The sequence below is a fragment of the Mobula birostris genome, chromosome 24 (genome assembly GCF_030028105.1).
Source record: "Mobula birostris isolate sMobBir1 chromosome 24, sMobBir1.hap1, whole genome shotgun sequence".
NCBI lineage: Eukaryota > Metazoa > Chordata > Chondrichthyes > Myliobatiformes > Myliobatidae > Mobula > Mobula birostris.
In genome coordinates this window covers 29,300-56,078 of record NC_092393.1, presented here as the reverse complement: position 1 = coordinate 56,078, position 26,779 = coordinate 29,300, and the positions used below count along the sequence as shown (strand labels likewise).

Genomic DNA, 26,779 nt, shown 5'->3' with positions numbered 1-26,779 from the left:
TTAGCCACTGACTGTTCAGCCTCAGTAACACCTCACTCACTGGCTGTTCAATCTCAGTGTAATCTCACTCACTGGTTGTTCACTCTCAGTAACACTTCATCCACTGGCTGTTCAGTCTCAGTAACACCTCACTCACTGGCTGTTCAGTCTCAGTAACACCTCACTCACTGGCTGTTCAGTCTCAATAACACCTCACCCACTGGCTGTTCAGCCTCAGTAACACCTCAACCACTGGCCGTTCAGTCTCGATAACACCTCACTCACTAGCTGTTTAGTCTCAGTAACACCCCAATCACTGTATGTTCAGTCTCAGTAACACCTCACCCACTGGATGTTCAATCACAGTAACACCTGACCCATTGGCTGTTCAGTCTCAGTAACACCTCACTTACTGGCTGTTCAGCCTCAGTAACCCCTCACCCACTGGCTGTTCAGCCTCAGTAACATCTCACTCACTGGCTGTTCAATCTCAGTAACACCTCACTTACTGGCTGTTCAGCCTCAGTAACCCCTCACCCACTGGCTGTTAAATCTCAGTATAATCTCACTCACTGGTTGTTCACTCTCAGTAACACTTCATCCACTGGCTGTTCAGTCTCAGTAACACCTCACTCACTGGCTGTTCAGTCTCAGTAACACCTCACTCACTGGCTGTTCAGTCTCAATAACACCTCACCCACTGGCTGTTCAGCCTCAGTAACACCTCAACCACTGGCTGTTCAATCTCAGTAACATCTCACTCACTGGTTGTTCAGTCTAGGTAACCCTTCTTCCACCGGCTCCTCTTAGTCTCGTTAACACCTCACTCATTGGCTGCTGAGCTTCAGTAATACCTCATGCACTGGATGTTCCCAGCCCCAGTAACACCTCACCCACTGGCTGCTCTTACTCTCAGTAGCACCTCACCCACCGGATGTTCTGAATCACAGTAATCCCTAACCCACCAACTGATGTCTCTATAACACCTCATCCACTGGATATACCCAGCCCCACAAACACCTCACCCATTGTACATTCTCAGTCTCAGTAACACCTTACCCACTGGCTGTTCAGCCTCATTAACACCTCACACACTGGCTGTTCAGTCTCAATAATACCTCACCCACTGGCTGTTCAGTCTCAGTAACCCCTCACCCACTAGCTGTTCAATCTCAGTAACATCTCACCCACCGGATGTTCTCAGTCTCAGTAAAACCTCACCCACTGGCTGTTCAATCACAGTAACACCTCACCAATTGGCTCTTCAGCCTCAGTAACACCTCACTCACTGGCTGTTCAGCCTCAGTAACACCTCACCCACTGGCTGTTCAGCCTCAGTAACACCTCAACCACTGGCCGTTCAGTCTCGATAACACCTCACTCACTAGCTGTTCAGTCTCAATAACACCCCAATCACTGTATGTTCAGTCTCAGTAACACCTCACCCACTGGATGTTCAATCACAGTAACACCTGACCCCCTGGCTGTTCAGTTTCAGTAATACCTCACCCACTAGACGTTCTCAGTCTCAGTAACCACTCACCCACTGGCTGTTCAGCCTCAGTAACATCTCACTCACTGGTTGTTCAATCTCAATAACACCTCACTCACTGGCTGTTCAGCCTCATTAACACCTCACCCATGGCTGTTCAGCCTCAGTAACACCTCACACACTGGCTGTCCAATCTCAGTAACACCTCACTCACTGCCTGTTCCTTGTCAGTAACATCTCACCCTCTGGCTGTTCAATCTCAATAACACCTCACTCACTGGCTATTCAATCTCAGTAACACCTCACTCACTGGCTGTTCAGCCTCAGTAACATCTCACTCACTGGCTGTCCAATCTCAGTAAACCCTCACCCACTGGCTGTTCAATCTCAGCAACAGCTCAGTCACTGGCTGTTCAGTCTCAGTAACCCCTCACCCACTGGCTGTTCAGCCTCAGTAACCACTTACCCACTGGGTGTTCAGCCTCAGTAACACCTCACCCACTGGATGTTCAATCATAGTAACACCTGACCCACTGGCTGTTCAGTCTCAGTAATACCTCACCCACTGGACATTCTCAGTCTCAGTAACCACTCACCCACTGGCTGTTCAGCCTCAGTAACATCTCACTCACTGGTTGTTCAATCTCAGTAACACCTCACTCACAGCCTGTTCCTTCTCAGTAACATCTCACCCACTGGCTGTTCAATCTCAGTAACATCTCACTCACTGGCTGTCCAACCTCAGTATCACCTCACGCAATGGCTGTTCAGTCTCAGTAACACCTCACACACTGGCTGTTCAATCTCAGTAACATCTCACCCACTGGCTGTTCAATCTCAGTAACATCTCACTCAGTGGCTGTCCAACCTCAGTATCACCTCACGCAATGGCTGTTCAGTCTCAGTAACACCTCACACACTGGCTGTTCAATCTCAGTAACACCTCAGTCACTGGCTGTTCAGTCTCAGTAACACCTCACTCACAGCCTGTTCCTTCTCAGTAACATCTCACCCACTGGCTGTTCAATCTCAGTAACATCTCACTCACTGGCTGTCCAATCTCAGTAAACCCTCACCCACTGGCTGTTCAATCTCAGTAACCACTTACCCACTGGCTGTTCAGCCTCAGTAACACCTCACCCACTGGATGTTCCCAGTCTCTGTAACACCTCATCCACTGGCTGTTCAGCCTCAGTAACACCTCACCCACTGGCTGTTCAGCCTCAGCAACACCTCACCCACTGGCTGTTCAGTCTGAGTAACATCTCACCCACTGGCTGTTCAATCACAGTAGCACCTCACCAATTTGCTGTTCAGCCTCAGTAACACCTCACCCACTGGACGTTCTCAGTTTCAGTAACACCTCACCCAGCGGCTGTTCAATCTCAATAACACCTTACCCACCAGCTGTTCAACCTCAGTAACCTCTCACCCACTGGCTGTTCAGTCTCAGTGACACCTCACCCACTGGATGTTCTCAGTCTCTGTAACACCTCACCCACTGGCTGTTCAATCTCAGTAAACCCTCTCCCACTGGTTGTTCAATCTCAGTAACAGCTCACTCACTGGCTGTTCAATCTCAGTAGCACCTCACTCACTGGCTGTTCAGTCTCAGTAACATCTCATTCACTGGCTGTTCAGCCTCAGTAACACCTCACCCACTGGATGTTCTCAGTCTCTGTAACACCTCACCTACTGCCTGTTCAGCCTCAGCAACACCTCACCCACTGGCTGTTCAGTCTCAATAACACCTTAGCCACTGACTGTTCAGCCTCAGTAACACCTCACTCACTGGCTGTTCAATCTCAGTGTAATCTCACTCACTGGTTGTTCACTCTCAGTAACACTTCATCCACTGGCTGTTCAGTCTCAGTAACACCTCACTCACTGGCTGTTCAGTCTCAGTAACACCTCACTCACTGGCTGTTCAGTCTCAATAACACCTCACCCACTGGCTGTTCAGCCTCAGTAACACCTCAACCACTGGCCGTTCAGTCTCGATAACACCTCACTCACTAGCTGTTCAGTCTCAGTAACACCCCAATCACTGTATGTTCAGTCTCAGTAACACCTCACCCACTGGATGTTCAATCACAGTAACACCTGACCCATTGGCTGTTCAGTCTCAGTAACACCTCACTTACTGGCTGTTCAGCCTCAGTAACCCCTCACCCACTGGCTGTTCAGCCTCAGTAACATCTCACTCACTGGCTGTTCAATCTCAGTAACACCTCACTTACTGGCTGTTCAGCCTCAGTAACCCCTCACCCACTGGCTGTTAAATCTCAGTATAATCTCACTCACTGGTTGTTCACTCTCAGTAACACTTCATCCACTGGCTGTTCAGTCTCAGTAACACCTCACTCACTGGCTGTTCAGTCTCAGTAACACCTCACTCACTGGCTGTTCAGTCTCAATAACACCTCACCCACTGGCTGTTCAGCCTCAGTAACACCTCAACCACTGGCTGTTCAATCTCAGTAACATCTCACTCACTGGTTGTTCAGTCTAGGTAACCCTTCTTCCACCGGCTCCTCTTAGTCTCGTTAACACCTCACTCATTGGCTGCTGAGCTTCAGTAATACCTCATGCACTGGATGTTCCCAGCCCCAGTAACACCTCACCCACTGGCTGCTCTTACTCTCAGTAGCACCTCACCCACCGGATGTTCTGAATCACAGTAATCCCTAACCCACCAACTGATGTCTCAATAACACCTCATCCACTGGATATACCCAGCCCCACAAACACCTCACCCATTGTACATTCTCAGTCTCAGTAACACCTTACCCACTGGCTGTTCAGCCTCATTAACACCTCATACACTGGCTGTTCAGTCTCAATAATACCTCACCCACTGGCTGTTCAGTCTCAGTAACCCCTCACCCACTAGCTGTTCAATCTCAGTAACATCTCACCCACCGGATGTTCTCAGTCTCAGTAAAACCTCACCCACTGGCTGTTCAATCACAGTAACACCTCACCAATTGGCTCTTCAGCCTCAGTAACACCTCACTCACTGGCTGTTCAGCCTCAGTAACACCTCACCCACTGGCTGTTCAGCCTCAGTAACACCTCAACCACTGGCCGTTCAGTCTCGATAACACCTCACTCACTAGCTGTTCAGTCTCAATAACACCCCAATCACTGTATGTTCAGTCTCAGTAACACCTCACCCACTGGATGTTCAATCACAGTAACACCTGACCCCCTGGCTGTTCAGTTTCAGTAATACCTCACCCACTAGACGTTCTCAGTCTCAGTAACCACTCACCCACTGGCTGTTCAGCCTCAGTAACATCTCACTCACTGGTTGTTCAATCTCAATAACACCTCACTCACTGGCTGTTCAGCCTCATTAACACCTCACCCACTGGCTGTTCAGCCTCAGTAACACCTCACACACTGGCTGTCCAATCTCAGTAACACCTCACTCACTGCCTGTTCCTTGTCAGTAACATCTCACCCTCTGGCTGTTCAGTCTCAGTAACTCCTCACCCACTGGCTGTTCAATTTGAGTAACTCCTCATCCACTGGCTGTTCAGCCTCTGTAACACCCCACTCACTGGCTATTCAGTCTGAATATTACCTCAGCTACAGGCTGTTCCGTCTCAGTAACCCCTCACTGACTGGATGTTCAATCTCAGTAACCCCTCACCCACTGGATGTTCAATCACAGTAACACCTGACCCCCTGGCTGTTCAGTTTCAGTAATACCTCACCCACTAGACGTTCTCAGTCTCAGTAACCACTCACCCACTGGCTGTTCAGCCTCAGTAACACCTCACCCACTGGCTGTTCAGCCTCAGTAACACCTCACACACTGGCTGTCCAATCTCAGTAACACCTCACTCACTGCCTGTTCCTTGTCAGTAACATCTCACCCTCTGGCTGTTCAATCTCAATAACACCTCACTCACTGGCTATTCAATCTCAGTAACACCTCACTCACTGGCTGTTCAGCCTCAGTAACATCTCACTCACTGGCTGTCCAATCTCAGTAAACCCTCACCCACTGGCTGTTCAATCTCAGCAACAGCTCAGTCACTGGCTGTTCAGTCTCAGTAACCCCTCACCCACTGGCTGTTCAGCCTCAGTAACCACTTACCCACTGGGTGTTCAGCCTCAGTAACACCTCACCCACTGGATGTTCAATCATAGTAACACCTGACCCACTGGCTGTTCAGTCTCAGTAATACCTCACCCACTGGACATTCTCAGTCTCAGTAACCACTCACCCACTGGCTGTTCAGCCTCAGTAACATCTCACTCACTGGTTGTTCAATCTCAGTAACACCTCACTCACAGCCTGTTCCTTCTCAGTAACATCTCACCCACTGGCTGTTCAATCTCAGTAACATCTCACTCACTGGCTGTCCAACCTCAGTATCACCTCACGCAATGGCTGTTCAGTCTCAGTAACACCTCACACACTGGCTGTTCAATCTCAGTAACATCTCACCCACTGGCTGTTCAATCTCAGTAACATCTCACTCAGTGGCTGTCCAACCTCAGTATCACCTCACGCAATGGCTGTTCAGTCTCAGTAACACCTCACACACTGGCTGTTCAATCTCAGTAACACCTCAGTCACTGGCTGTTCAGTCTCAGTAACACCTCACTCACAGCCTGTTCCTTCTCAGTAACATCTCACCCACTGGCTGTTCAATCTCAGTAACATCTCACTCACTGGCTGTCCAATCTCAGTAAACCCTCACCCACTGGCTGTTCAATCTCAGTAACCACTTACCCACTGGCTGTTCAGCCTCAGTAACACCTCACCCACTGGATGTTCCCAGTCTCTGTAACACCTCATCCACTGGCTGTTCAGCCTCAGTAACACCTCACCCACTGGCTGTTCAGCCTCAGCAACACCTCACCCACTGGCTGTTCAGTCTGAGTAACATCTCACCCACTGGCTGTTCAATCACAGTAGCACCTCACCAATTTGCTGTTCAGCCTCAGTAACACCTCACCCACTGGACGTTCTCAGTTTCAGTAACACCTCACCCAGCGGCTGTTCAATCTCAATAACACCTTACCCACCAGCTGTTCAACCTCAGTAACCTCTCACCCACTGGCTGTTCAGTCTCAGTGACACCTCACCCACTGGATGTTCTCAGTCTCTGTAACACCTCACCCACTGGCTGTTCAATCTCAGTAAACCCTCTCCCACTGGTTGTTCAATCTCAGTAACAGCTCACTCACTGGCTGTTCAATCTCAGTAGCACCTCACTCACTGGCTGTTCAGTCTCAGTAACATCTCATTCACTGGCTGTTCAGCCTCAGTAACACCTCACCCACTGGATGTTCTCAGTCTCTGTAACACCTCACCTACTGCCTGTTCAGCCTCAGCAACACCTCACCCACTGGCTGTTCAGTCTCAATAACACCTTAGCCACTGACTGTTCAGCCTCAGTAACACCTCACTCACTGGCTGTTCAATCTCAGTGTAATCTCACTCACTGGTTGTTCACTCTCAGTAACACTTCATCCACTGGCTGTTCAGTCTCAGTAACACCTCACTCACTGGCTGTTCAGTCTCAGTAACACCTCACTCACTGGCTGTTCAGTCTCAATAACACCTCACCCACTGGCTGTTCAGCCTCAGTAACACCTCAACCACTGGCCGTTCAGTCTCGATAACACCTCACTCACTAGCTGTTCAGTCTCAGTAACACCCCAATCACTGTATGTTCAGTCTCAGTAACACCTCACCCACTGGATGTTCAATCACAGTAACACCTGACCCATTGGCTGTTCAGTCTCAGTAACACCTCACTTACTGGCTGTTCAGCCTCAGTAACCCCTCACCCACTGGCTGTTCAGCCTCAGTAACATCTCACTCACTGGCTGTTCAATCTCAGTAACACCTCACTTACTGGCTGTTCAGCCTCAGTAACCCCTCACCCACTGGCTGTTAAATCTCAGTATAATCTCACTCACTGGTTGTTCACTCTCAGTAACACTTCATCCACTGGCTGTTCAGTCTCAGTAACACCTCACTCACTGGCTGTTCAGTCTCAGTAACACCTCACTCACTGGCTGTTCAGTCTCAATAACACCTCACCCACTGGCTGTTCAGCCTCAGTAACACCTCAACCACTGGCTGTTCAATCTCAGTAACATCTCACTCACTGGTTGTTCAGTCTAGGTAACCCTTCTTCCACCGGCTCCTCTTAGTCTCGTTAACACCTCACTCATTGGCTGCTGAGCTTCAGTAATACCTCATGCACTGGATGTTCCCAGCCCCAGTAACACCTCACCCACTGGCTGCTCTTACTCTCAGTAGCACCTCACCCACCGGATGTTCTGAATCACAGTAATCCCTAACCCACCAACTGATGTCTCAATAACACCTCATCCACTGGATATACCCAGCCCCACAAACACCTCACCCATTGTACATTCTCAGTCTCAGTAACACCTTACCCACTGGCTGTTCAGCCTCATTAACACCTCACACACTGGCTGTTCAGTCTCAATAATACCTCACCCACTGGCTGTTCAGTCTCAGTAACCCCTCACCCACTAGCTGTTCAATCTCAGTAACATCTCACCCACCGGATGTTCTCAGTCTCAGTAAAACCTCACCCACTGGCTGTTCAATCACAGTAACACCTCACCAATTGGCTCTTCAGCCTCAGTAACACCTCACTCACTGGCTGTTCAGCCTCAGTAACACCTCACCCACTGGCTGTTCAGCCTCAGTAACACCTCAACCACTGGCCGTTCAGTCTCGATAACACCTCACTCACTAGCTGTTCAGTCTCAATAACACCCCAATCACTGTATGTTCAGTCTCAGTAACCCCTCACCCACTGGCTGTTCAGCCTCAGTAACCACTTACCCACTGGGTGTTCAGCCTCAGTAACACCTCACCCACTGGATGTTCAATCATAGTAACACCTGACCCACAGGCTGTTCAGTCTCAGTAATACCTCACCCACTGGACATTCTCAGTCTCAGTAACCACTCACCCACTGGCTGTTCAGCCTCAGTAACATCTCACTCACTGGTTGTTCAATCTCAGTAACACCTCACTCACAGCCTGTTCCTTCTCAGTAACATCTCACCCACTGGCTGTTCAATCTCAGTAACATCTCACTCACTGGCTGTCCAACCTCAGTATCACCTCACGCAATGGCTGTTCAGTCTCAGTAACACCTCACACACTGGCTGTTCAATCTCAGTAACATCTCACCCACTGGCTGTTCAATCTCAGTAACATCTCACTCAGTGGCTGTCCAACCTCAGTATCACCTCACGCAATGGCTGTTCAGTCTCAGTAACACCTCACACACTGGCTGTTCAATCTCAGTAACACCTCAGTCACTGGCTGTTCAGTCTCAGTAACACCTCACTCACAGCCTGTTCCTTCTCAGTAACATCTCACCCACTGGCTGTTCAATCTCAGTAACATCTCACTCACTGGCTGTCCAATCTCAGTAAACCCTCACCCACTGGCTGTTCAATCTCAGTAACCACTTACCCACTGGCTGTTCAGCCTCAGTAACACCTCACCCACTGGATGTTCCCAGTCTCTGTAACACCTCATCCACTGGCTGTTCAGCCTCAGTAACACCTCACCCACTGGCTGTTCAGCCTCAGCAACACCTCACCCACTGGCTGTTCAGTCTGAGTAACATCTCACCCACTGGCTGTTCAATCACAGTAGCACCTCACCAATTTGCTGTTCAGCCTCAGTAACACCTCACCCACTGGACGTTCTCAGTTTCAGTAACACCTCACCCAGCGGCTGTTCAATCTCAATAACACCTTACCCACCAGCTGTTCAACCTCAGTAACCTCTCACCCACTGGCTGTTCAGTCTCAGTGACACCTCACCCACTGGATGTTCTCAGTCTCTGTAACACCTCACCCACTGGCTGTTCAATCTCAGTAAACCCTCTCCCACTGGTTGTTCAATCTCAGTAACAGCTCACTCACTGGCTGTTCAATCTCAGTAGCACCTCACTCACTGGCTGTTCAGTCTCAGTAACACCTCACCCACTGGATGTTCTCAGTCTCTGTAACACCTCACCTACTGCCTGTTCAGCCTCAGCAACACCTCACCCACTGGCTGTTCAGTCTCAATAACACCTTAGCCACTGACTGTTCAGCCTCAGTAACACCTCACTCACTGGCTGTTCAATCTCAGTGTAATCTCACTCACTGGTTGTTCACTCTCAGTAACACTTCATCCACTGGCTGTTCAGTCTCAGTAACACCTCACTCACTGGCTGTTCAGTCTCAGTAACACCTCACTCACTGGCTGTTCAGTCTCAATAACACCTCACCCACTGGCTGTTCAGCCTCAGTAACACCTCAACCACTGGCCGTTCAGTCTCGATAACACCTCACTCACTAGCTGTTTAGTCTCAGTAACACCCCAATCACTGTATGTTCAGTCTCAGTAACACCTCACCCACTGGATGTTCAATCACAGTAACACCTGACCCATTGGCTGTTCAGTCTCAGTAACACCTCACTTACTGGCTGTTCAGCCTCAGTAACCCCTCACCCACTGGCTGTTCAGCCTCAGTAACATCTCACTCACTGGCTGTTCAATCTCAGTAACACCTCACTTACTGGCTGTTCAGCCTCAGTAACCCCTCACCCACTGGCTGTTAAATCTCAGTATAATCTCACTCACTGGTTGTTCACTCTCAGTAACACTTCATCCACTGGCTGTTCAGTCTCAGTAACACCTCACTCACTGGCTGTTTAGTCTCAGTAACACCCCAATCACTGTATGTTCAGTCTCAGTAACACCTCACCCACTGGATGTTCAATCACAGTAACACCTGACCCATTGGCTGTTCAGTCTCAGTAACACCTCACTCACTGGCTGTTCAGTCTCAATAACACCTCACCCACTGGCTGTTCAGCCTCAGTAACACCTCAACCACTGGCTGTTCAATCTCAGTAACATCTCACTCACTGGTTGTTCAGTCTAGGTAACCCTTCTTCCACCGGCTCCTCTTAGTCTCGTTAACACCTCACTCATTGGCTGCTGAGCTTCAGTAATACCTCATGCACTGGATGTTCCCAGCCCCAGTAACACCTCACCCACTGGCTGCTCTTACTCTCAGTAGCACCTCACCCACCGGATGTTCTGAATCACAGTAATCCCTAACCCACCAACTGATGTCTCTATAACACCTCATCCACTGGATATACCCAGCCCCACAAACACCTCACCCATTGTACATTCTCAGTCTCAGTAACACCTTACCCACTGGCTGTTCAGCCTCATTAACACCTCACACACTGGCTGTTCAGTCTCAATAATACCTCACCCACTGGCTGTTCAGTCTCAGTAACCCCTCACCCACTAGCTGTTCAATCTCAGTAACATCTCACCCACCGGATGTTCTCAGTCTCAGTAAAACCTCACCCACTGGCTGTTCAATCACAGTAACACCTCACCAATTGGCTCTTCAGCCTCAGTAACACCTCACTCACTGGCTGTTCAGCCTCAGTAACACCTCACCCACTGGCTGTTCAGCCTCAGTAACACCTCAACCACTGGCCGTTCAGTCTCGATAACACCTCACTCACTAGCTGTTCAGTCTCAATAACACCCCAATCACTGTATGTTCAGTCTCAGTAACACCTCACCCACTGGATGTTCAATCACAGTAACACCTGACCCCCTGGCTGTTCAGTTTCAGTAATACCTCACCCACTAGACGTTCTCAGTCTCAGTAACCACTCACCCACTGGCTGTTCAGCCTCAGTAACATCTCACTCACTGGTTGTTCAATCTCAATAACACCTCACTCACTGGCTGTTCAGCCTCATTAACACCTCACCCATGGCTGTTCAGCCTCAGTAACACCTCACACACTGGCTGTCCAATCTCAGTAACACCTCACTCACTGCCTGTTCCTTGTCAGTAACATCTCACCCTCTGGCTGTTCAATCTCAATAACACCTCACTCACTGGCTATTCAATCTCAGTAACACCTCACTCACTGGCTGTTCAGCCTCAGTAACATCTCACTCACTGGCTGTCCAATCTCAGTAAACCCTCACCCACTGGCTGTTCAATCTCAGCAACAGCTCAGTCACTGGCTGTTCAGTCTCAGTAACCCCTCACCCACTGGCTGTTCAGCCTCAGTAACCACTTACCCACTGGGTGTTCAGCCTCAGTAACACCTCACCCACTGGATGTTCAATCATAGTAACACCTGACCCACTGGCTGTTCAGTCTCAGTAATACCTCACCCACTGGACATTCTCAGTCTCAGTAACCACTCACCCACTGGCTGTTCAGCCTCAGTAACATCTCACTCACTGGTTGTTCAATCTCAGTAACACCTCACTCACAGCCTGTTCCTTCTCAGTAACATCTCACCCACTGGCTGTTCAATCTCAGTAACATCTCACTCACTGGCTGTCCAACCTCAGTATCACCTCACGCAATGGCTGTTCAGTCTCAGTAACACCTCACACACTGGCTGTTCAATCTCAGTAACATCTCACCCACTGGCTGTTCAATCTCAGTAACATCTCACTCAGTGGCTGTCCAACCTCAGTATCACCTCACGCAATGGCTGTTCAGTCTCAGTAACACCTCACACACTGGCTGTTCAATCTCAGTAACACCTCAGTCACTGGCTGTTCAGTCTCAGTAACACCTCACTCACAGCCTGTTCCTTCTCAGTAACATCTCACCCACTGGCTGTTCAATCTCAGTAACATCTCACTCACTGGCTGTCCAATCTCAGTAAACCCTCACCCACTGGCTGTTCAATCTCAGTAACCACTTACCCACTGGCTGTTCAGCCTCAGTAACACCTCACCCACTGGATGTTCCCAGTCTCTGTAACACCTCATCCACTGGCTGTTCAGCCTCAGTAACACCTCACCCACTGGCTGTTCAGCCTCAGCAACACCTCACCCACTGGCTGTTCAGTCTGAGTAACATCTCACCCACTGGCTGTTCAATCACAGTAGCACCTCACCAATTTGCTGTTCAGCCTCAGTAACACCTCACCCACTGGACGTTCTCAGTTTCAGTAACACCTCACCCAGCGGCTGTTCAATCTCAATAACACCTTACCCACCAGCTGTTCAACCTCAGTAACCTCTCACCCACTGGCTGTTCAGTCTCAGTGACACCTCACCCACTGGATGTTCTCAGTCTCTGTAACACCTCACCCACTGGCTGTTCAATCTCAGTAAACCCTCTCCCACTGGTTGTTCAATCTCAGTAACAGCTCACTCACTGGCTGTTCAATCTCAGTAGCACCTCACTCACTGGCTGTTCAGTCTCAGTAACATCTCATTCACTGGCTGTTCAGCCTCAGTAACACCTCACCCACTGGATGTTCTCAGTCTCTGTAACACCTCACCTACTGCCTGTTCAGCCTCAGCAACACCTCACCCACTGGCTGTTCAGTCTCAATAACACCTTAGCCACTGACTGTTCAGCCTCAGTAACACCTCACTCACTGGCTGTTCAATCTCAGTGTAATCTCACTCACTGGTTGTTCACTCTCAGTAACACTTCATCCACTGGCTGTTCAGTCTCAGTAACACCTCACTCACTGGCTGTTCAGTCTCAGTAACACCTCACTCACTGGCTGTTCAGTCTCAATAACACCTCACCCACTGGCTGTTCAGCCTCAGTAACACCTCAACCACTGGCCGTTCAGTCTCGATAACACCTCACTCACTAGCTGTTCAGTCTCAGTAACACCCCAATCACTGTATGTTCAGTCTCAGTAACACCTCACCCACTGGATGTTCAATCACAGTAACACCTGACCCATTGGCTGTTCAGTCTCAGTAACACCTCACTTACTGGCTGTTCAGCCTCAGTAACCCCTCACCCACTGGCTGTTCAGCCTCAGTAACATCTCACTCACTGGCTGTTCAATCTCAGTAACACCTCACTTACTGGCTGTTCAGCCTCAGTAACCCCTCACCCACTGGCTGTTAAATCTCAGTATAATCTCACTCACTGGTTGTTCACTCTCAGTAACACTTCATCCACTGGCTGTTCAGTCTCAGTAACACCTCACTCACTGGCTGTTCAGTCTCAGTAACACCTCACTCACTGGCTGTTCAGTCTCAATAACACCTCACCCACTGGCTGTTCAGCCTCAGTAACACCTCAACCACTGGCTGTTCAATCTCAGTAACATCTCACTCACTGGTTGTTCAGTCTAGGTAACCCTTCTTCCACCGGCTCCTCTTAGTCTCGTTAACACCTCACTCATTGGCTGCTGAGCTTCAGTAATACCTCATGCACTGGATGTTCCCAGCCCCAGTAACACCTCACCCACTGGCTGCTCTTACTCTCAGTAGCACCTCACCCACCGGATGTTCTGAATCACAGTAATCCCTAACCCACCAACTGATGTCTCAATAACACCTCATCCACTGGATATACCCAGCCCCACAAACACCTCACCCATTGTACATTCTCAGTCTCAGTAACACCTTACCCACTGGCTGTTCAGCCTCATTAACACCTCATACACTGGCTGTTCAGTCTCAATAATACCTCACCCACTGGCTGTTCAGTCTCAGTAACCCCTCACCCACTAGCTGTTCAATCTCAGTAACATCTCACCCACCGGATGTTCTCAGTCTCAGTAAAACCTCACCCACTGGCTGTTCAATCACAGTAACACCTCACCAATTGGCTCTTCAGCCTCAGTAACACCTCACTCACTGGCTGTTCAGCCTCAGTAACACCTCACCCACTGGCTGTTCAGCCTCAGTAACACCTCAACCACTGGCCGTTCAGTCTCGATAACACCTCACTCACTAGCTGTTCAGTCTCAATAACACCCCAATCACTGTATGTTCAGTCTCAGTAACACCTCACCCACTGGATGTTCAATCACAGTAACACCTGACCCCCTGGCTGTTCAGTTTCAGTAATACCTCACCCACTAGACGTTCTCAGTCTCAGTAACCACTCACCCACTGGCTGTTCAGCCTCAGTAACATCTCACTCACTGGTTGTTCAATCTCAATAACACCTCACTCACTGGCTGTTCAGCCTCATTAACACCTCACCCACTGGCTGTTCAGCCTCAGTAACACCTCACACACTGGCTGTCCAATCTCAGTAACACCTCACTCACTGCCTGTTCCTTGTCAGTAACATCTCACCCTCTGGCTGTTCAGTCTCAGTAACTCCTCACCCACTGGCTGTTCAATTTGAGTAACTCCTCATCCACTGGCTGTTCAGCCTCTGTAACACCCCACTCACTGGCTATTCAGTCTGAATATTACCTCAGCTACAGGCTGTTCCGTCTCAGTAACCCCTCACTGACTGGATGTTCAATCTCAGTAACCCCTCACCCACTGGATGTTCAATCACAGTAACACCTGACCCCCTGGCTGTTCAGTTTCAGTAATACCTCACCCACTAGACGTTCTCAGTCTCAGTAACCACTCACCCACTGGCTGTTCAGCCTCAGTAACACCTCACCCACTGGCTGTTCAGCCTCAGTAACACCTCACACACTGGCTGTCCAATCTCAGTAACACCTCACTCACTGCCTGTTCCTTGTCAGTAACATCTCACCCTCTGGCTGTTCAATCTCAATAACACCTCACTCACTGGCTATTCAATCTCAGTAACACCTCACTCACTGGCTGTTCAGCCTCAGTAACATCTCACTCACTGGCTGTCCAATCTCAGTAAACCCTCACCCACTGGCTGTTCAATCTCAGCAACAGCTCAGTCACTGGCTGTTCAGTCTCAGTAACCCCTCACCCACTGGCTGTTCAGCCTCAGTAACCACTTACCCACTGGGTGTTCAGCCTCAGTAACACCTCACCCACTGGATGTTCAATCATAGTAACACCTGACCCACTGGCTGTTCAGTCTCAGTAATACCTCACCCACTGGACATTCTCAGTCTCAGTAACCACTCACCCACTGGCTGTTCAGCCTCAGTAACATCTCACTCACTGGTTGTTCAATCTCAGTAACACCTCACTCACAGCCTGTTCCTTCTCAGTAACATCTCACCCACTGGCTGTTCAATCTCAGTAACATCTCACTCACTGGCTGTCCAACCTCAGTATCACCTCACGCAATGGCTGTTCAGTCTCAGTAACACCTCACACACTGGCTGTTCAATCTCAGTAACATCTCACCCACTGGCTGTTCAATCTCAGTAACATCTCACTCAGTGGCTGTCCAACCTCAGTATCACCTCACGCAATGGCTGTTCAGTCTCAGTAACACCTCACACACTAGCTGTTCAATCTCAGTAACACCTCAGTCACTGGCTGTTCAGTCTCAGTAACACCTCACTCACAGCCTGTTCCTTCTCAGTAACATCTCACCCACTGGCTGTTCAATCTCAGTAACATCTCACTCACTGGCTGTCCAATCTCAGTAAACCCTCACCCACTGGCTGTTCAATCTCAGTAACCACTTACCCACTGGCTGTTCAGCCTCAGTAACACCTCACCCACTGGATGTTCCCAGTCTCTGTAACACCTCATCCACTGGCTGTTCAGCCTCAGTAACACCTCACCCACTGGCTGTTCAGCCTCAGCAACACCTCACCCACTGGCTGTTCAGTCTGAGTAACATCTCACCCACTGGCTGTTCAATCACAGTAGCACCTCACCAATTTGCTGTTCAGCCTCAGTAACACCTCACCCACTGGACGTTCTCAGTTTCAGTAACACCTCACCCAGCGGCTGTTCAATCTCAATAACACCTTACCCACCAGCTGTTCAACCTCAGTAACCTCTCACCCACTGGCTGTTCAGTCTCAGTGACACCTCACCCACTGGATGTTCTCAGTCTCTGTAACACCTCACCCACTGGCTGTTCAATCTCAGTAAACCCTCTCCCACTGGTTGTTCAATCTCAGTAACAGCTCACTCACTGGCTGTTCAATCTCAGTAGCACCTCACTCACTGGCTGTTCAGTCTCAGTAACATCTCATTCACTGGCTGTTCAGCCTCAGTAACACCTCACCCACTGGATGTTCTCAGTCTCTGTAACACCTCACCTACTGCCTGTTCAGCCTCAGCAACACCTCACCCACTGGCTGTTCAGTCTCAATAACACCTTAGCCACTGACTGTTCAGCCTCAGTAACACCTCACTCACTGGCTGTTCAATCTCAGTGTAATCTCACTCACTGGTTGTTCACTCTCAGTAACACTTCATCCACTGGCTGTTCAGTCTCAGTAACACCTCACTCACTGGCTGTTCAGTCTCAGTAACACCTCACTCACTGGCTGTTCAGTCTCAATAACACCTCACCCACTGGCTGTTCAGCCTCAGTAACACCTCAACCACTGGCCGTTCAGTCTCGATAACACCTCACTCACTAGCTGTTCAGTCTCAGTAACACCCCAATCACTGTATGTTCAGTCTCAGTAACACCTCACCTACTGGATGTTCAATCACAGTAACACCTGACCCATTGGCTGTTCAGTCTCAGTAACACCTCACTTACTGGCTGTTCAGCCTCAGTAACCCCTCACCCACTGGCTGTTCAGCCTCAGTAACATCTCACTCACTGGCTGTTCAATCTCAGTAACACCTCACTTACTGGCTGTTCAGCCTCAGTAACCCCTCACCCACTGGCTGTTAAATCTCAGTATAATCTCACTCACTGGTTGTTCAGTCTCAATAACACCTCACCCACTGGCTGTTCAGCCTCAGTAACACCTCAACCACTGGCTGTTCAATCTCAGTAACATCTCACTCACTGGTTGTTCAGTCTAGGTAACCCTTCTTCCACCGGCTCCTCTTAGTCTCGTTAACACCTCACTCATTGGCTGCTGAGCTTCAGTAATACCTCATGCACTGGATGTTCCCAGCCCCAGTAACACCTCACCCACTGGCTGCTCTTACTCTCAGTAGCACCTCACCCACCGGATGTTCTGAATCACAGTAATCCCTAACCCACCAACTGATGTCTCAATAACACCTCATCCACTGGATATACCCAGCCCCACAAACACCTCACCCATTGTACATTCTCAGTCTCAGTAACACCTTACCCACTGGCTGTTCAGCCTCATTAACACCTCACACACTGGCTGTTCAGTCTCAATAATACCTCACCCACTGGCTGTTCAGTCTCAGTAACCCCTCACCCACTAGCTGTTCAATCTCAGTAACATCTCACCCACCGGATGTTCTCAGTCTCAGTAAAACCTCACCCACTGGCTGTTCAATCACAGTAACACCTCACCAATTGGCTCTTCAGCCTCAGTAACACCTCACTCACTGGCTGTTCAGCCTCAGTAACACCTCACCCACTGGCTGTTCAGCCTCAGTAACACCTCAACCACTGGCCGTTCAGTCTCGATAACACCTCACTCACTAGCTGTTCAGTCTCAATAACACCCCAATCACTGTATGTTCAGTCTCAGTAACACCTCACCCACTGGATGTTCAATCACAGTAACACCTGACCCCCTGGCTGTTCAGTTTCAGTAATACCTCACCCACTAGACGTTCTCAGTCTCAGTAACCACTCACCCACTGGCTGTTCAGCCTCAGTAACATCTCACTCACTGGTTGTTCAATCTCAATAACACCTCACTCACTGGCTGTTCAGCCTCATTAACACCTCACCCACTGGCTGTTCAGCCTCAGTAACACCTCACACACTGGCTGTCCAATCTCAGTAACACCTCACTCACTGCCTGTTCCTTGTCAGTAACATCTCACCCTCTGGCTGTTCAGTCTCAGTAACACCTCACCCCTGGCTGTTCAGCCTCAGTAACACCTCACCCCTGGCTGTTCAGCCTCAGTAACACCTCACCCCTGGCTGTTCAATTTGAGTAACTCCTCAGCCACTGGCGGTTCAATTTCAGTAACTCCTCATCCACTGGCTGTTCAGCCTCTGTAACACCTCACTCACTGGCTATTCAGTCTGAATATTACCTCAGCCACAGGCTGTTCCGTCTCAGTAACCCCTCACTGACTGGATGTTCAATCTCAGTAACCCCTCACCCACTGGATGTTCTCAGACTCAGTAAAAACCTCACCCACTGGCTGTTCGGCCGCAATAACACATCACTCACTGGCTGTTCAGTCTAAATAACACCTCACCCACTAGCTGTTCAGTCTCAATAACACCTCACCCACTGGCTGTTCAGTCTCAGTAACCCCTCACCCACTGGCTGTTCAATCTCAGTAACATCTCACTCACTGGTTGTTCAGTCTAGGTAACCCTTCTTCCACCGGCTCCTCTTAGTCTCGTTAACACCTCACTCATTGGCTGCTGAGCTTCAGTAATACCTCATGCACTGGATGTTCCCAGCCCCAGTAACACCTCACCCACTGGCTGCTCTTACTCTCAGTAGCACCTCACCCACCGGATGTTCTGAATCACAGTAATCCCTAACCCACCAACTGATGTCTCAATAACACCTCATCCACTGGATATACCCAGCCCCACAAACACCTCACCCATTGTACATTCTCAGTCTCAGTAACACCTTACCCACTGGCTGTTCAGCCTCATTAACACCTCACACACTGGCTGTTCAGTCTCAATAATACCTCACCCACTGGCTGTTCAGTCTCAGTAACCCCTCACCCACTAGCTGTTCAATCTCAGTAACATCTCACCCACCGGATGTTCTCAGTCTCAGTAAAACCTCACCCACTGGCTGTTCAATCACAGTAACACCTCACCAATTGGCTCTTCAGCCTCAGTAACACCTCACTCACTGGCTGTGCAGCCTCAGTAACACCTCACCCACTGGATGTTCTCAGTCTCTGTAACACCTCACCCACTGGCTGTTCAGCCTCAGCAACACCTCACCCACTGGCTGTTTAATCTCAGTATCATCTCACTCACTGGTTGTTCACTCTCAGTAACACTTCATCCACTGGCTGCTCTTAGTCTCATTAACACCTCACTCATTGGCTGCTCAGCTTCAGTAATACCTCATGCACTGGATGTTCCCAGCCCCAGTAACACCTTACCCCCGGCTACTCTTAGTCTCAGCAACACCTCACCCACTGGATGTTCTCAATCTCAATAACCCCTCACCCACCAGCTGATGAGTCTCAATAACACCTCATCCACTGGATATACCCAGCCCCACTAACACCTCACCTATTGGACGTTCTCAGTCACAGTAACACCTCACCCACTGGATGTTCTCAGTCTTAGTAACACCTCACCCACTGGCTGTTCTGCCTCAGTAACACCACACCCACTGGCTGTTCAGTCTCAGTAACACCTCACTCACTGGCTGTTCAGTCTCAATAACACCTCACTCACTAGCTGTTCAGTCTCAATAACACCTCACTCACTGGCTGTTGAGTCTCAATAACACCTCACTCACTAACTGTTCAGTCTCAATAACACCCCACTCACGGTATGTTCAGTCTCAGTAACACCTCGCCCACTGGAAGTTCTCAGTCTCACTAAAACCTCACCCACCGGCTGTTCAGCCTCAGTGACACCTCACCCACTGGCTGTTCAGCCTCAGTAACAGCTCACTCACTGGCTGTTCAGTCTCAGTGACACCTCACCCTCTGGCTGTTCAGCCTCAGTAACACCTCACTCACTGGCTGTTCAGTCTCAGTTACTCCTCACCCACTGGCTGTTCAGCCCCAGTAACAACTCACCCACTGGCTGTTCAGCCTCAGCAACAGCTCACTCACTGGATGTTCTGTCTCAGTAACACCTCACCCACTGGCTGTTCAGTCTCAATAACACCTCACTCACTGGATGTTCAGTCTCAGTAACACCTCACTCACTGGATGCTCAGTCTCAGTAACAACTCACCCACTGTATGTTCAGTCTCAATAACAGCTCACCCACTGGCTGCTCAAACTCATTAACACCCCATGCACTGACCAATGTGGTCATCAGCGAAATTTTATCCACTGACTGTTCTTGCACTGACCATGGTCTCATCTACTTCCTGCTCTCACACAGAGTGACCCTTCACCCCCTGGCTGCTCTTACACAGAGTGACCCATCACCCCCTGGCCAGTCCTAGACAGAGTGACCCCTCACCTGCTGGCCAGTCCTAGACAGAGTGACTCCTCACCCCCTGGCCAGTCCTAGACTGAGTGACCCCTCACTCCCTGGCCAGTCCTAGACAGAGTGACCTCTCACTCCCTGGCCAGTCCTAGACTGAGTGACTGTAAAGAGTTGGTGAGATTCAGGGAACCAGGCCAAGTGGAACTGTGCACTGTTAAACACAAGATGTTGGAAAACTCACTGCTAATGATTTGGCATATACATTGATTATAACTTGATTTTTTAATTGATGTTATGTGTGAGCTATGGTAACAAAGCAGAGTTTGCCAGAGAATTTAATTTGTCATTCATGTCTCTCTGGGACGGTAACTTTTCAGTCCACTATTTAAAGTGAACGGATATTCACCACGCCAGATAATATGGTGCATATTCTAATCAGGCAGCCACATGAAGGAAAAGACTACTTTTTGGACTAATTGATTACAATTCCACATGAAGGATTGTTTTCACATGTGTTTGTGATCTATATAGGGCACCACTGGATACCCCAAAGGAGCCACGCTCTCCCACCATAATGTAGTCAATAATGCCCGATTTGCTGGATACAGAATGGGCTACAGCTGGCGGGTGAGTCATATATTTTGTAAAAGTCAACTTTCCCATTGTTGTCTTATTGACAAAATTGTCACTCTGCGATCAGTAATGGTATTTAACCTTTTGCACCCACACCACTTACAGACCCATCCAAAATGCCATCAAATGTAATTTTTCTGCTAGGCATTCTTGTGAAAAACTTCCATTGCATGGTCCGCCCAGGACTCTGCTCTTCGTGGATTCTGTAGATAAATTCTCATTGGTGGGTTTGTGATTGATGGACATTTTAGTACCATTGCCACCTTCTAAAGAGGCATTGCTGTGATCCTAAGAGCACTCACTTCAGAGGTTCTTTGGAAGTGCGTTGTGACTGGACAGTTGGGTTGTTGGGTTGTCAGGTGCATGACATATCTGGTCTGTGCAGAACTGCTGTATGGTTGAATCTTGTAAGGGATACTGTGTTAATGGAATGAATTTTTATCAAGATTCTGCAATGGTTGGTGTTAGAAGATACAGTTTGGTGTGTTTTACCAAAGGGTCTACATAAGCTGGCTCTTCAGGGGCACTGCACTGCTGAGCTCGAGCAGGATGCAGCAACTACAAGTTGGTCATTCTGTAAGCTGCTGCAGTGATGCATTCAATAGAAGTACTGCAGCTGTGGATTATGAGACTGTATCGCTGGGGTCCAATGCATTGGTGTTACACTTGTGTGTATCATTGCTTACATCGGTGGTCTGCAGTGGAGCTGCAGGTTTCTATGGGGGGAGTGGAGATTTATATAAAGAAAGCAGTGGTGTGCATGATGCTGCGTTGTTGATCTCTGCAGTGGTTGCTGCAGTAATGCTGCCTTTTTAGTGTCAAATTGAATGCCGCATTGATGAATTGACTGTGGGGCACAGCACAGTGCCGATGGTGTGACCCGGATATGGACTCCATTGCTCTTCTCTGATTGAGATGTTGAAGGTGTGAGCCCATGATCGACTCCGTTGCTTCCCTCTGACTGAGTTGTTGAACCTGCAAGCCCATAATCATCTCCATTGCTTCCCTCCGACTGAGATGTTGAACATGCAACCCCATGATCGACTCTGTTGCTTCTCTCTGAAGTGTTGTGCAAGGTAGAAAAGGACAAGGAAACGCACGTGTCTGAAATCGACGAGGGCGGGCAGGTGTCTTAAATCGACGAGGGCAGGCAGGTGATTGAAATCGACGAGGGCGGGCAGGTGTCTTAAATCGACGAGGGCGGGCAGGTGTCTTAAATCGACGAGGGCGGGCAGGTGTTTGAAATCGACGAGGGCAGGCAGGTGATTGAAATCGACGAGGGCGGGCAGGTGTCTGAAATCGACACGGACGGGCAGGTTTTTGAAATCGACGAGGGCGGGCAGGTGTCTGAAATCGACACGGACGGGCAGGTGTTTGAAATCGACGCGGACGGGCAGGTGTTTGAAATCGACGCGGACGGGCAGGTGTCTGAAATTGACGAGGGCGGGCATGTGTCTGAAATCGACCAGGGCAGGCAGGTGTCTGAAATTGACGAGGGCGGGCATGTGTCTGAAATCGACGAGGGCGGGCAGGTGTCTGAAATCGACGAGGGCGGGAGGTGTTTGAAATTGACGAGGGCGGGCAGGTGTTTGAAATCGACGCGGACGGGCAGGTGTCTGAAATCGACGACGGCGGGCAGGTGTCTGAAATCGACGAGGGCGGGAGGTGTTTGAAATTCACGAGGGCGGGCAGGTGTTTGAAATCGACACGGACGGGCAGGTGATTGAAATCGACGAGGGCGGGCAGGTGTTTGAAATCGATGAGGACGGGCAGGTGTTTGAAATGGATGAGGACAGGCAGGTGTCTGAAACCGACGAGAACGGGCAGGTGTCTGAAATCGTTGAGGACGGGCAGGTGTCTGAAACCGATGAGGGCGGGCAGGTGTTTGAAATCGACGTGGACGGGCAGGTGTCTGAAACCGACGACGACAGGCAGGTGTTTAAAATCGATGAGGACGGGCAGGTGTTTGAAATCGACGCGGGCGGGCAGGTGTTTGAAATCGACGTGGACGGGCAGGTGTTTGAAATGGATGACGACAGGCAGGTGTTTGAAATCGACGCGGACGGGCAGGTGTTTGAAATCGACGAGGACGGGCAGGTGTTTGAAATCGACGAGGACGGGCAGGTGTCTGAAATTGACGAGGGCAGGCAGGTGTTTGAAATCGACGAGGACGGGCAGGTGTCTGAAATCGACAAGGACGGGCGGGTGTCTGAAATCGACGACGACAGGCAGGAGTTTGAAATCGACGAGGACGGGCAGGTCTCTGAAACCGACGAGGACGGGCAGGTGTCTGAAACCGACGAGGATGGGCTTGTGTTTGAAACCGACGAGGGCGGGCAGGTGTTTGAAATCGACGCGGACGGGCAGGTATTTGAAATGGACGACGACAGGCAGGTGTTTGAAATCGACGCGGGCGGGCTGGTGTCTGAAATCGACGCGGGCAGGCAGGTGTTTGAAACCGACGAGGACGGGCAGGTATTTGAAATGGATGAGGACACGCACGTGTCTGAAACCGACGAGGACGGGCAGGTGTTTGAAATTGACGACGACAGACAGGTGTTTGAAATCGACGAGGGCAGGCAGGTGTTTGAAATCAACACGGACGGGCAGGTGTTTGAAATCGATGAGGTCGGGATGGTGTTTGAAATCGACGAGGACGGGCAGGTGTTTGAAATCGACGCGGACGGGCAGGTGTGTGAAATCGATGAGGGCAGGCAGGTGTCTGAAACCGACGAGGATGGGCAGGTGTCTGAAACCGACAAGGGCGGGCAGGTGTTTGAAATCGACAAGGGCGGGCAGGTGTCTGAAATCGACGAGGGCGGGCAGGTGTCTGAAATCGACGAGGGCGGGCAGGTGTCTGAAACCGACAAGGGCGGGCAGGTGTTTGAAATCGACAACAACAGGCAGGTGTTTGAAATCGATGCGGACGGGCAGGTGTTTGAAATCCACGCAGACGGACAGGTGTTTGAAACGGAGGAGGACGGGCAGGTCTCTGAAACCGACGAGGGCAGGCAGGTGTTTGAAATCGATGCGGACGGGCAGGTGTCTTAAATCGACGCGGACGGGCAGGTGTTTGAAATTTTGCGAGGGCGGGCAGGTGTTTGAAATTCACGAGGGCAGGCAGGTGTTTGAAATCGACGAGGACAGGCAGGTGTTTGAAATCGACGAGAGCAGGCAGGTGTCTGAAACCGACAAGGACGGGCAGGTGTTTGAAATTGACGAGGGCAGGCAGGTGTCTGAAATCGACGAGGGCAGGCAGGTGTCTGAACCTGACGAGGACGGGCAGGTGTTTGAAATTGACGCAGACGGGCAGGTGTTTCAAATCGACGAGGACGGGCAGGTGTCTGAAATCGACGAGGGCGGGCAGGTGTCTGAAACCGAGGAGGGGGGGCAGGTGTTTGAAATCGACAATGACAGGCAGGTGTTTGAAATCGATGTGGACGGGCAGGTGTTTGAAATCCACGCAGACGGGCAGGTGTTTGAAACGGAGGAGGACGGGCAGGTCTCTGAAACCGACGAGGGCAGGCAGGTGTTTGAAATCGATGCGGACGGGCAGGTGTCTTAAATCGACGCGGACGGGCAGGTGTTTCAAATTTTGCGAGGGCGGGCAGGTGTTTGAAATCGACGAAGGCAGGTAGGTGTTTGAAATCAACGTGGACGGGCAGGTGTTTGAAATCGACGAGGACGGGCAGGTGTATGAAATCAACGAGGGCGAGCAGGTGTTTGAAATCGACGACGACGGGCAGGTGTTTGAAATCGACGAGGACGGACAGGTATTTGAAATGGATGAGGACACGCACGTGTCTGAAACCGACGAGGGCGGGCAGGTGTTTGAAATTGACGACGACAGGCAGGTGTTTGAAATCGACGAGGGCAGGCAGGTGTTTGAAATCAACACAGACGGGCAGGTGTTTGAAATCGACGAGGTCGGGATGGTGTTTGAAATCGACGAGGACGGGCAGGTGTTTGAAATCGACGCGGACGGGCAGGTGTGTGAAATCGACGAGGGCGGGCAGGTGTCTGAAACCGACGAGGACGGGCAGGTGTTTGAAATCGACGAGGGAGGGCAGGTGTTTGAAATCGACGAGGGCGGGCAGATGTCTGAAATCGACGAGGGCGGGCATGTGTCTGAAACCGACGAGGACGGGCAGGTGTCTGAAACCGACGAGGTCGGACAGGTGTTTGAAATCGACGAGGGCAGGCAGGTATTTGAAATGGACACGGACGGGCAGGTGTTTGAAATCGACGAGGGCAGGCAGGTGTTTGAAATCGACGAGGGCGGGAAGGTGTTTGAAATCAACGCGGATGGGCAGGTGTTTGAAATCGACGCGGACGGGCAGGTGTTTCAAATCGACGAGGACGGGCAGGTGTCTGAAATCGACGAGGGCGGGCAGGTGTCTGAAACCGACGGGGGCGGGCAGGTGTTTGAAATCGACGACGACAGGCAGGTGTTTCAAATCGATGCGGACGGGCAGGTGTTTGAAATCCACGCAGACGGGCAGGTGTTTGAAACGGAGGAGGACGGGCAGGTCTCTGAAACCGACGAGGGCAGGCAGGTGTTTGAAATCGATGCGGACGGGCAGGTGTCTTAAATCGACGCGGACGGGCAGGTGTTTGAAATTTTGCGAGGGCGGACAGGTGTTTGAAATGGACGAAGGCAGGCAGGTGTTTGAAATCAACGCGGACGGGCAGGTGTTTGAAATCGACGAGGACGGGCAGGTGTTTGAAATCGACGACGACGGGCAGGTGTTTGAAATCGACGAGGACGGGCAGGTATTTGAAATGGATGAGGACACGCACATGTCTGAAACCGACGAGGGCGGGCAGGTGTTTGAAATTGACGACGACAGGGAGGTGTTTGAAATCGACGAGGGCAGGCAGGTGTTTGAAATCAACACGGATGGGTAGGTGTTTGAAATCGACGAGGTCGGGTAGGTGTTTGAAATCGACGCAGACGGGCAGGTGTGTGAAATCGACGAGGGCAGGCAGGTGTCTGAAACCGACGAGTGCAGGCAGGTGTCTGAAACCGACGAGGACGGGCAGGTGTTTGAATCGACGAGGGAGGGCAGGTGTTTGAAATCGACGAGGGAGGGCAGGTGTTTGAAATCGACGAGGATGGGCAGATGTCTGAAATCGACGAGGGTGGGCATGTGTCTGAAATCGACGAGGGCAGGCAGGTGTTTGAAATCGATGCGGACGGGCAGGTGTTTGAAATCGACGAGGACGGGCAGGTCTCTGAAACCGACGAGGGCAGGCAGGTGTTTGAAATCGATGCGGACGGGCAGGTGTCTTAAATCGACGCGGACGGGCAGGTGTTTGAAATCGACGAAGGCAGGCAGGTGTTTGAAATCGACGAGGACGGGCAGGTATTTGAAATGGATGAGGACACGCACGTGTCTGAAACCGACGAGGGTGGGCAGGTGTTTGAAATTGACGACGACAGGCAGGTGTTTGAAATCGACGAGGACGGGCAGGTATTTGAAATGGATGAGGACACGCACGTGTCTGAAACCGACGAGGGCGGGCAGGTGTTTGAAATTGACGACGACAGGCAGGTGTTTGAAATCGACGACGACAGGCAGGTGTTTGAAATCGACGAGGGCAGGCAGGTGTTTGAAATCAACATGGATGGGTAGGTGTTTGAAATCGACGAGGTCGGGATGGTGTTTGAAATCGACGAGGACGGGCAGGTGTTTGAAATCGACGCGGACGGG

At 50.5% G+C, this 26,779-nt stretch overlaps 1 protein-coding gene across 1 annotated transcript in view; it reads left to right on the top strand.

Moving 5' to 3' along the window:
• Positions 1-21,059, top strand: part of LOC140187429 (medium-chain acyl-CoA ligase ACSF2, mitochondrial-like) — a gene marked incomplete at its 3' end in the record, with an annotated part of 207,632 nt that extends 186,573 nt beyond the window's left edge. Inside the window, exon 5 of the mRNA XM_072242749.1 lies at positions 20,964-21,059. Coding sequence (XP_072098850.1) covers positions 20,964-21,059 — 96 coding nt within the window. The remainder of the gene's footprint in view (positions 1-20,963) is intronic.
• Between the last annotated feature and the right edge of the window lie 5,720 nt (positions 21,060-26,779).